A 12,738-nucleotide genomic window follows, 5' to 3' on the forward strand; every position below is an offset into this window, starting at 1 on the left:
AGCACAAACTTTCTCTCCGCTGAACTTTTGGAGAGAGCTCCATAACAAATTGTACATATATTAAGAAATAGGGAACAAACCACAGTTCACAGACCACATATGAAATTGTAAATAATAAAAAGTCAAAGTTTCATGGTCTGTAAATGTTCATAATGCAAAAAATTCAATAGAGTCTGATACAACGTAGACCTTTAATGACATGACATGGCCCAAACTCACTTGCATATGGCAAGCTGTTTTAACTTTTATTCATTTCCAGGATATGAATTCTTGATATCAACAATTCAATTTTCACTAGTTAAAACGATAGTTATTGATATCAGGAATTAGATTTCCACTAGTAACAATGCTAATTCTTGATATCCACAATTAAATTTTCACTAGTTAAAATGATAATTCTTGATATCAACAAATGAATTTCAACTAGTAAAAACTATAATTCTTGATATCTGTAATTGTATTTTCATTAGTGAAATGTCACCATAGGCTGCCATTCAAAATCAATTGTTGATGTCAAGAATTGATTTCTTACTAGTGTAACAGACTTTGTTGAATTCTGTTATGATGCACTAATTCTGGATGTACTGGCGCTCGTTGTATATGCGTGTATGCAATGTATTTTTCCCTTCGGGGCTTGCCGTAGATAGGCATGTGTCATGCGCACTGGGTACTGGAGTGTCGCGGGTTTTTCGAGTTGGTGATCTGAGGTGTTGGATAATAAAGTGGAGAAGAGTGAAGAGTTCAAACTGCTATCGTTTATTGTTTTCTTATTTCTAAGTGTTAGGCGAACCCTGTTTGAACGCTCGGTCACATTGGTGGCAGCGGTGTTGTTTTGATTTATTTGCGTTTATGTGATCCAGTGTTACGGCGGGTGTTTAACTAGTTAGTTTACAGTGAAAAGAGTTAGCGCGCGCGGGTTCAACGTCGACGCGGCCATCATGTGGTGTAAAGACGATGAGGATTTCTATTCGAGACGGGACCGCGACAAGATCAACAGGCACGTGAAAATCGAGCTACCGCCGCCGTTCTCTGGTGACGAGAAACAGAGCTTTCTGTGCTGGGCGCGGCAGTTCAAGGTCGCTGTCAGGGCGCTCACAGAGGGAGATGGTCCTGCGTCGGTTAATTATGAGCTGGTGAGGATTCTGCCGACACGTTTAAGCAACGCGGCATTTCTTCTGTGGGACAGCCTTCCTAAAACTGTTCAGGCTGACTATACAGCTGTAAAGGAAAGACTAAAGGAGGCTTTCGGGCAGAGGCAGTTTATGGATCGCTTCAGAGCCAGTTTATCAGCCCGCCCTCGTGCTCCACGGGAAAGTTTGGAGGTGTATGCGGCGGAGATAAGCAGGTTAGTGGACGAGGCTTTTCCTGAATATGGCGACAAGGCCCAAAGAGAAGAAAAGTTTCGTCGTTTCTTGGCTGGTTTGGATCCTGTGCTCAGAGCTAAATGCCATGAACAGGGAGCAACAGATTTGGAGGAGGCCGTGATAATTGCAGGTCGGTGCGAAAATGCCAGAGACTCAATAAAGACTGATTACATGCCTGTTAATGCTGCCTATGGTAATAATGATGGTGGTGCAGTGGCTGCTGTCCACTCTGTGACTGATAATGGAGGACTATATAGAGCAGTGGATAGATTAACAGAAGAAATGAGAGATATGAGAATGGAACTGAGGCGCTTGGGTGATGAAAACCAAAGACTTAAGTCCAGTGTGAGTCCTAGAGCAATGGATGAGTGGAATGGAGGCCGCTCTCAGCCTAGTGGAATGTGCCAGTGTGTCTGCGGGGGCCGTGGATGCCAGTCACGTGTCTTTGACAGTGCGCAGAGGGGCCGTTCACCTGAGAGGAAATCATTCCAACACTTTGAGCGTACATCAGGTATGGATGTTCGTGGTTATAAAGACTCATACTCTGCTCAGTCTCCTGCAAGACGCAGCCCTAGCCCTGGTCCTCGCAGATGGAACAGCATTGAGGATGACTCGAGAAAGCGGGGAGTGCGTTTCATGTCTCCTGGCGGAGTGGAGCGCCGCAATGGGCCGGGAAACGGACTTTAGCTGATGTTGCGGCCCAAACACCAGCTATGCTGCCAGTGGGCCCTGTAATGGACAATGTTGATGATGGTGACTCAATTTCAGAAAACATCAATGTGATTGTGGATGCTGGCCAGGAGCTGGTGTCGTATGTGAGAGGAATAATTGAAGGTGTGGAGGTTCAGATCTTAGTGGACTCTGGTTCCAGTGTATCTCTCATGAGTGCCGATTTCCGTATGTCAATTCCAACACTTCGCAATCGGCCATTGAAAAAGGACTATGTGTCAGCCCGTGCTGTGAATGGACAAATGCTAGATACACTCGGCACCATCACAGTAACATTTCAGCTGGGAACTGAGTCGTGGCAGCATGTATTTCATGTGCTAAGAGAAACCACACAGACTGTGTTGCTGGGCTGGGACTTTTTGTTGAAGAACCATGCTTTACTGGACCTCAGCCGTGCTAAGCTGCAACTGTGGGACATCTCAGTTCCTCTCCTTACCAGCAAAGATTTTGTTCCACTGTGCTGCAACGTGTCACTGGCCACCGCTATGAACTTGCCATCCCTCAGTGAGTCAGTGGTGGCAGTTAAAGTGTGTACACCCAACGCAGCCCATTTGGCGAGTGACTTTGTTGGCTATCTGGAACCCAATGTGGCGGAGTCTTCCGGTCTCGTGGTTGCTCACACAGTTGCCATGGTTCACAACGGACTGACAAAAGCTCGGGTTTTGAATCCTACTGGACAGGACATTTCATTGAAACAAGGTATGCATCTGGGTGAGTTTTACACAGTTGATGACTCAGATGTTCAGTTGTTTCATGCTCCAGTTGACGTAGCTGCAGCGACCTTTTCCAGGGTCACGCCTCCTGTGTCGTTGGATGAGTCGCCTATTTCTGAATCTGAGAGAGCTGCGCTTTCAGCATTGCTGTTGGAATACAATGACATCTTCAGCTCCTCCAAACAGAATTCCAGTAGATGTACACTGGTAAAACATCACATCAGAACTGGTGTGCAGACTCCTATCAAACAGCGTGCATATCGTGCTTCCCCTGAAAAACGTGCTGAGATAGAGAAACAAGTGGCTGGCCTGTTAGAGGATGGAGTCATTGAGGAGAGCTGTAGTCCCTGGGCGTCACCAGTCGTTTTGGTGAAAAAGAAGTGTGGCACATGGCGTTTTTGTGTAGACTACAGGCGATTAAACAGTGTGACTATTAAAGACTCTCACCCTCTACCCCGTGTTGATGACACATTGGATGCGTTATCAGGTGCAGTGTGGTTCAGCACACTAGATTTTTCGAACGGTTACTGGCAGGTGGAAGTTGCTGAGGAGGACCGAGAAAAGACGGCCTTTACAACGGGACAGGGCCTCTATCAGTGGCGGTCCATGCCGATGGGCCTATCCAACGCCCCCGCCACATTTCAACGCTTAATGGAGCTTGTCCTCAGAGGGCTCCCGTGGCACATCTGCATTGTATATCTCGATGACATTTTGATTTATAACAAAACATTTGAAGAACACCTGTCTAGCATGAGAGAGGTGTTTTCAAGAATCCAGTCTGCTGGTTTGAGACTAAATCCAGTCAAATGTCACCTTGCCAGAGATCACGTGGTCTTTCTTGGCCATGTCGTTTCTCGAACCGGTCTTCAACCTGATCCAAAGAACACAGAGAAAGTTTTGAACTGGCCAATTCCCCGTTCTCCTTCTGAGGTGAGAGCCTTTGTGGGCCTGTGTTCCTATTACAGACGATTTGTCAAGGATTTTTCTAAACTTGCTGCTCCACTAAACCATCTCGTCGGGAAAAATGTGCCCTTTGTGTGGAACGCTGAGTGCGACAAATCATTTAACCTTTTGAAAAGTGTGTTGTCATCTGATCCTGTAGTGGTATTGCCTGACTTCAGTGTGCCTTTTAAAATTTACACTGATGCATCCAACCTGGCCGTCGGTGCAGTTCTTGCCCAGGACAGAGATGGACTTGAGCACGTGGTCGCATACGCCAGCCGGGCATTGAATTCCACACAAAGGCGTTGGTCCACCTTTGATCGTGAGCTGTGGGCTATTGTGTGGGCAGTAAGGGAATTCAAGCATTACATTGGACTTGCCTCCTTTACCATTATCACTGACCATCGACCACTCTTGGCACTTCGGCGTATGCCCATTGATGATGATCCAACAGGAAGAAGAGGGAGGTGGATTCTGGAGCTTGATCCATTGAATTGGGTCATTGTTCACAAAGATGGGAAAAACCATAAGAATGCGGACGCGCTTTCTCGCCGCCCTGAGACACCTGGCCCTAACGAGGCAGAGGCCAGTGTTAAAGAGGTACTGGAAGTGAATGTGGTGAGTTCTAATCAAACAGTTGACATTCCATGTTCCTCTGAAGTCACTGATTCGGCAGGAGATGCGACTGCTGTCAACTCACATGACAATTCAGACTGCATGTCGTCCATGAATGTTTTGTCACACAGCTTATCAGACATTAGTGCAATGCAGCATGCTGACCATGATATTAAGACTGTGTTGAGCTGGGTGATGCAATCCCAAAGACCATCCAGGAGAAAACTTCAAGAAGCTTCTCAGTGCTTACGGAAGCTTTGGACTGAATTCAACCGTCTTTCTATAATTGATGGACTGTTATGCCGCTCAGTTTTCTGTCCCCTCACAAGTGCCCCTGTAGTCCAAATGGTTGTACCCTCTGCTCTAGTATCGGATGTTCTTTTGCTGCTGCATGGGGCCCCAGCTTCTGCCCATTTCTCTTCAGAGCGTGTGTGGGAACGGGCGAGACAATTTTGTTACTGGCCTTCTATGTACAGGGACATCAAAGCATGGTGTGAGCAGTGCAAGGCGTGTCAGACACGGCGCGGTCCGGTTCCAGCCCTCTGTGCACCAATGGGGGGGTCCCAGTCTGTACGGCCATTTGAAAGAGTGGCTATGGACATCTTAGAGCTGCCTGTAACTTCAAAAGGAAACCGGTATGTGCTGGTTGTTGAGGACTATTTCACCAAATTTGTCAACCTGTATGCTTTGCTTAATCAGTCAGCACAGACAGTAGCACGTTGTCTGTTTGAGGACTATGTTCTGATTCATGGCGTTCCAGAGACTTTGCATTCGGACCAGGGTCGTCAGTTTGAGGCGGAGGTGGTTCAGAATCTCTGCCATCTGCTGAGCATTAAAAAGACACGCACCACTCCCTACCGTCCGCAGTCGGACGGTATGGTTGAACGATTTAATCGGACCCTGATTGATCAACTGGCTAAGACTCTTTTGACCTATGGTGGGGAATGGGACAATTATGTGAAACATGTGGCTTTTGCTTACAACACAACGACTCACTCCAGCACTCGTTTCACACCTTACTTCTTGACCCATGGTCGGGAAGCACGGGTCCCTGCTGATGTACTGTTACCCACCCGTGCTCTTGTTCCTCAGATGTCAGCATCACATGCTGAGTTTGTTTCCAAATTGCTGACAGAACTGAACTCTGCATTTAGCAGTGCACGGATGCACAGTGAGGCAGCTCACGACCGCCAAAAACTGTACCATGATGTTGGATTGCGTCACCAGCCCTATGATGTAGGTGCCATGGTGTGGCTCCACAATCCGGTGGAGAGCCGCATGAAACTGGCACCCCATTGGAAGGGGCCGTATAGAATAGTGCAAGTCATGGATTCATGTGGGGAACAGGGACTGACTTACCGGATTGTAGATCCTTTTGACTCTAGTGAGAGGTCGCAGGTCGTGCATTACAATAGGGTGCGGCCTTACACATTGCCTTTTTCTCTTGTGTCAAAGAACCAGACATTGTCCAATGTTTCGGACTCACAGCCTGAGTCTCTTTCCATAGAGTCAGGAGTTTCTGGTGGAGAAGAGTGTGTTTCTCCCCAGAAAGATCTGAGTGCTTTGTCTGACTCACCATGTTCAGTTAAGGGGTCTGAGCAAAACATGAGTAGGACTGGGAGAGTTCATAGGCCTCCGGGCCATTTGAAGGATTTTGTTTTGTATTAAAGTAACTGTGTACCTATATGTATGGGAGAGTGCAAGTTTGAATTTGTTCTATTGTAGAGCCTGTAGTAACAATGAAACACAAAACAGAGTACATAGCACATCACTGTTACTGCAACAAGCCTATTAACAGAACACACTTTTTCTCTGTGTTCACAGCTGTTTGTTGTTTATGACGGTTGATGTTATTATTCTGAAACATAAACGGGGACGTTTATTTTGTGAGGGGGGGACGTATGTAACAGACTTTGTTGAATTCTGTTATGATGCACTAATTCTGGATGTACTGGCGCTCGTTGTATATGCGTGTATGCAATGTATTTTTCCCTTCGGGGCTTGCCGTAGATAGGCATGTGTCATGCGCACTGGGTACTGGAGTGTCGCAGGTTTTTAGAGTTGGTGATCTGAGGTGTTGGATAATAAAGTGGAGAAGAGTGAAGAGTTCAAACTGCTATCGTTTATTGTTTTCTTATTTCTAAGTGTTAGGCGAACCCTGTTTGAACGCTCGGTCACACTAGTTAAAATTCCAGTTTCACATATCAGAAATACAATTCTTACTAGTAAAAACCTTTATTTTTGATATCAAGAATTCAGTTGTCCCTAGTTGAAATGTCTATTCTTGATATCAACATTTGAATTGCTACTAGTAAAAATGTTCATTTTTGATATCAAGAATTCCATTTTCACTAGTGACAATGTTAATTTCTGATATCATGAATGTGATTGTTACTAGTAAGAAAGCCATTTTAGATATCTGAAATTATATTGATATCAGAAATACATTTTCAGATATAAAAAATTAAAAATTTTACTAGTAGCAATTTAATTGTTGATATCAAGAATAGACATTTTTACTAGTAACCACGTAATTCTTGATATCAGGAATTAGCGTTTTTACTAGTAACAATGTAATTATTGATATCAAAAATGATATTTCTACTAGTAAGAAATACAAAGCTGATATGTGTATTCAGAATTTTAACTAGTAAGAAATACATTTTTGATATCTGTAATAGTTTTGTCGCCCTTTTAACATTTAAAACACATGTAGGATATGAATTGTTGATATCAACAATTCAATTCTTGATATCAAAAATGTAATTGTTGATATCAAAAATGTAATTGTTGATATCAACAATTTAATTGTTGATATCTGTAATTATATTTTCACTAGTGAAATGTCACCATAGGCTGCCATTCAAAATCAATTGTTGATATCAAGAATTGATTTCTTACTATTAGAAATATAATTTTTGATATCAATAATTACATTGTTACTAGTAAAAATGGCAATTACTGATATCAATAATTCAATTGTCACTAGTTGAAATGACTATTCTTGATATCAACAATTGAATTGCTACTAGTAAAAATTTTCATTTTTGATATCTGAAAATGTATTTCTGATATCAATATAATTTCAGATATCTAAAATGGCTTTCTTACTAGTAACAATCACATTCATGATATCAGAAATTAACATTGTCACTAGTGAAAATGGAATTATTTATATCAAAAATGAACATTGTTACTAGTAGCAATTCAAATGTTGATATCAAGAATAGACATTTCAACTAGTGACAATTGAATTCTTGATATCAAAAATAAAGGTTTTTACTAGTAAGAATTGTATTTCTGATATGTGAAACTGGAATTTTAACTAGTAAGAAATCAATTCTTGATATCAACAATTGATTTTGAATGGCAGCTTATGGTGACATTTCACTAGTGAAAATACAATTACAGATATCAATAATTATAGTTTTTACTAGTTGAAATTCAATTGTTGATATCAAGAATTATCATTTTAACTAGTGAAAATGTAAATGCTGATATCAAGAATTAGCATTGTTACTAGTGGAAATGTAATTCCTGATATCAAAAATTGCCATTGTTACTAGTAGAAATCTAATTCCTGATATCAATAACTATCATTTTAACTAGTGAAAATGTAGTTGTTGATATCAAGAATTCATATCCTGCGAATGATTAAAAGTCAAAACGGCTTGCCATATGCCTATTGCCATTCCAAGGATATAAATTGTTAATATCAAGAATTATAGTTTTTACTAGTTGAAATTCAATTGCTAATATCAAGAATTATAGTTTTTACTAGTTAAAATACAGTTGTTGATATCAAGAATGAACATTTTTACTAGTTGAAATTGAATTGTTGATATCAAGGATTCATATCCTGGAAATGAATAAAACTTAAAACGGCTTGCCATACTTGCAGGAGTTCATGTGGAGTAGCATTTACTGAAGTGCACTCAAACTCAGCTCCTCAAGGGCCACCGCCCTGCAGAGTTTAGCTCCACCCGAATGAAACACATCTGATCCAGCTAATCAAAGTCTTCAGGATTACTAAAAACTTCCAGGCAGGTGTTTTGGAGCTGGTTGGATTTAAACTCTGCAGGACAGTGACCCTCCAGGAGCTCAGTTTGAGACCACTGATATACTGTGAACTGAGACGCTCTGACACACTGAAAACACAGGATCATGAGTTGCTCGTGTGTAAATGAATACAGTGCCATGCTTCACCCTGAAACACAGAGCATGTCAGTGTTAGGTTTATTGACTAGTTTTGGCCACTAGAGGCCCTCATTGGGTTTCATTTCAGTTTCCCACCATCGTATCATGTGTTATTGTTCTCACCTGTGCCTCGTTTCCTGTGAGTGTATTTAAGGCTACGTCTACATTAATCCGGATACAATCCCTCTCTGGAATGAGATGGAGGAGCTGAACACACAGCAACATTGAAAGCTCGAGTCCTGACTGTTCTGGTAGTGGTGATCTAGTAGTGTATATTGTCTCTGATCTATTACCCACAGTAGATGGCGGTAATGCTCTTTTTAAGAATGCGAACCGCCAAATAAGCACAAAGAAGAAGAAGAAGAAGAATCCGGATACATTTAAAAACGGCGTTTTCGTTTATAAATGCTCTCCGTCCACACTAGTATTTTCGGACGTTTCAGTGTGGATGAGAAACTTTGGAAAACGCACATGCGTAAAACCCCACAAAAGATTACTAATATGATTCAGATGGAAAATAAATAATGAAGTTATCGCGCAATTCTTCTGACAGGATAATTTTATTTAGTAAAATATCTCACAATTCACTGATGCGGTCCAGGTCGCACGCAGTCACCATATGTTTGGTCTAAAATGCTCTCATGTATTGCCGCAGGACAGCAAATGAGAGTAAATTCATCTTTGCAGGACTGTGATATGAAGAGTGTGCAATGTAGAATATTTTTAGCAGCAGTGTGAAAGTAAATATCACATAAGAGGCACAATACTGGTATAAACATGAATATCTATTGGTACAATATGTGTCACATGACTAAATTTACATCATCATTTTTAAATACCACCGGTTTCACAGTCCACACTACAACGCGAAAACGGCGTTTTCAAATGTATCCACTTTGGAGTGCGTTTTCAAAAAGCTTCGTTTTCATTAATAAAAACGCCGTCTCAGTGTGGACGGAAGGACAAAATGAAGAGAAAAATATACGTTTTCAAACGAAAACGTATTAGTGTGGACATGGCATAAGTAGCTCTGTTCCTCTGTTTTTTGCTTAGTGTTTAATATGTTGAGACCAACCTCTCCAGTCTTTGGTAAATGCCTCCTGTGAATTTATATGGATTTATTTGCTCTATGTGATTTTCTGACATTTGATTTTGTTGTCCTCATATTTTCTCTTTGACATTTTTAGATGTTTTTATTAGACCTTTTTGGGAAACACTCACCCTCTTGGCTTTTTGTATTGACCCCTTGGAACAACTGGAGTTACAGTTTTGGAGTAACTTTATCATTAGCCTTCTACATTCAGCCCTCACAGCCTAGTTCTAACCTTGGTCCTTACAGTCAGAATGTATATGTATATGAATACATCACAACCTTCTCAATTTGACATTCATACTAAGCCATATCCTGTTCTCTTAACAATGCATTGTTAGTATTAATAATAAAAAAAATCCCAGCCAACTGATAAGTAACACTTTTTCAGTTAATTGCCTTTTGGTGTGTGGTGTTAATTTTGAAGATGTCTGAGATGCTAACTGTGTCCTGTGCACAGCCACTAGATGGCGCTGCTAGCTTGTTCAGTGCTGTCGGAAGCAAATCATGCATGAAATAGAAGCATTTAACACTTTTAGTAACTGTTGCAAAATTCAATCTTCATACAGTCCATTCCCTTCCCCTCACCCCAAACAATATTTTTCTTAGACTTATGCAGTCCATGTGGGTCATACGTCTGTATAAATATTGAAAAATATCACATTCCTGCAAATGTTTTGTCTCTTGCGGGTGCTAAGCGGCCGCTTACCTTGCTTATTGGTTAAGTAAGCCTCTGATTACAGCATAGTTAATTATTTTAAAACCATTCACCTCAGTATCTCCAGCTGACAGTTTGGACTCTTCAGTCCATCAGAAAGAAGCTTCACTCCAGAATCCTGCAGGTCATTGTTACTCAGGTCCAGCTCTCTCAGAAAGGAGTTTGAGGATTGTAGAGCTGATGATAAACTCTCACAGGACTGAGCTGTGAGATTACAGCTGAGTAGCCTGTGTAGAGAACAAAACAAAGAGCAGTAGTAATGCTTATTAGCGTTTATAATCTGGAGCTTGAAAAAAACTTTAACTGTAGTGAATTAAGCAAAGATAAAACAATGGTCTCTTCATAAAACATCAAACCAGCATTTATTTTCACACACACATTACTTTTATTACTTTTTCTGAACTGTCTAGGCCAGCAAGTCACTCATTTAAAATGAAGGCAATTACAAAAGACAGTGTTCATAAATGAATGTAAAGGAGACTCTTACAGTGCTCTTCTGGTGTTTCTAATCACCGGCAGCAGTCTCACCAGTGCTTCATCAGATCTTCTGTATTTCTGCAGTTCAAACATCTCTTGAGCCTCTTCTGACATCAGGAGCACAAATACCAGACCAGACCATTGAGCAGAGGAGAGATTCTGTGCTGAAAGATTTCCTGAGCTCAGATTCCTCTGGATGTCCTCCACAAAGTTATCTTTCAGTTCACTGAGACAGTGGAAGAGATTGATGGTCCTTTCTACTGATTCCTCCTTCTCTATTTTCTTTTTGATATAGTCAACAGTGTTTTTCATGTCCCCTGTTTTCTGTTCCAGTCCTGGCAGTAGTCCCTTCAGGTCACTCTGATTGGACTCCAGACCCAGGAGGAACCGGAGGAAAAGGTCCAGGTGTCCGTTCTCACTCTGTAAAGCTTTCTCGACTGCAGCATTATGAAGCTGAAACAGTGGCTTTTTGGACAGTTTCCATGTCAGTTTTCTCCAGGATTGAAGAAATAGATCAGCTTTCTCATCTTTGTCCATCATAAACACATAAAGAGCAGCAAGGAATTCCTGTACACTGAGATGTACGAAGCTGTAAACGTTTCTTGCTGCTACCTTTTCCTCCTGAAACATTCGAGTGCATAACCCAGAGTACAACGACCCTTTTCTGACATCTAGTCCACATTTTGCAAGATCTTCTTTGTAGAAAATCAGGTTTCCTTTCTCCAGCTGTTGAAAGGCCAGTTTCCCAAGCTTCAGAATAATCTGGTCAAAAGACTCGGAATTAGGTTCGGGCTCATCACAGTATTTTTCTTCCATCTGTTTCTTCTGAGAAATTAAGAAGCTTGTGTACATCCCTGTGAGAGTTGTGGGAGTTTTGTCATTACTCTCTCGAGCAAGTAGAGGCTGAAGAACAATGAGAGAGATCCAGCAGAAGACGGGGATATGGCACATGATGTACAGACTCCTGGATTTCTTGATGTGACTGATGAGGTTTCCAGCAACCTCAGGACTGTTTTTGATGAAGTATTTCTCTTTCTGCTCATCGTTAAATCCTCGCACCTCTGTCACTTGATCAATGTAGTTTCGGGGTATCAGACTGGCTGCTGCTGGTCTGGATGTGATCCAGATGAGAGCAGAGGGAATCAGGTGTCTCTTGATAAGGTTTATTATTATCTTACTTACTGTTGTTTTTTCATTTACATTTGTAAATATGTCATCTTTTTTAAAGTTCAAAGTAAAACGACATTCATCCAGCCCATCAAAGATGAACATAACTTTACCATCACCTTGAGGAAGAGAAGGCAGTTCTTCAGGACTACTAAAGAAGTATTTGTTGAGCAGTCCCATGAGACTACACTCTCCTTTAATCAAATTCAGTCTACGGAATGGAAGTGGAAATATGAAGACAATATCCTGATTTTCTGTTCCTTTAGCCCAGTCAAAGATGAATTTATTGACAGAGACCGTTTTTCCCACTCCTGCAATCCCCGTTGTCAGCACTTTTCTGTTTCGCCGACCCGTGTCACACTGGACTTTAAACATGTCATTACACTCGATTGGCTTCTCCTTGGCAGTCAATCGGTTGTGATTTGATTCGATCTGTATCACCTCATGGTCGTTCACTCTTCCTCCAGTCTCATTCTCCACCACATATAAATCAGTGTAGACATCGCTCAGGTATTCCTGATGACCCGTCTCTGAATTACCAATCAATATCTGCTCGTAGTCCTGTTTTAATTTGTCCTTCAGTCTGCGGCTGGTCTCTGTGTAATCATGAAGAGTAACTTCTCTATCGTCTGCAGTTGAGCCTTTAAGAAATAGGGAAAAAGACAGCAAAGACTAAATTATCATGTTTTTCATAAAGTCTGAAGACCTCTATAATGAAGAAATGAT

The 12,738-nt window shown here is 41.5% G+C and overlaps 1 protein-coding gene across 4 annotated transcripts in view; it reads right to left on the reverse strand.

Moving 5' to 3' along the window:
• Nucleotides 1–12,738, reverse strand: part of LOC311289544 (protein NLRC3-like) — a 69,654-nt gene that overhangs the window by 39,119 nt on the left and 17,797 nt on the right. For all 4 annotated transcript variants that reach the window (XM_084407631.1, XM_084407630.1, XM_084407633.1 and 1 more), the window contains 2 exons: nt 10,856–12,653; nt 10,422–10,595 (listed from right to left, as the gene is read on the reverse strand). In XM_084407631.1, the coding sequence (XP_084263757.1) occupies nt 10,422–10,595; nt 10,856–12,653 (1,972 nt within the window). The remainder of the gene's footprint in view (nt 1–10,421; nt 10,596–10,855; nt 12,654–12,738) is intronic.

The sequence above is a fragment of the Rutilus rutilus genome (assembly GCF_951802725.1).
Source record: "Rutilus rutilus genome assembly, chromosome: 4".
Taxonomy (NCBI): Eukaryota; Metazoa; Chordata; class Actinopteri; order Cypriniformes; family Leuciscidae; genus Rutilus; species Rutilus rutilus.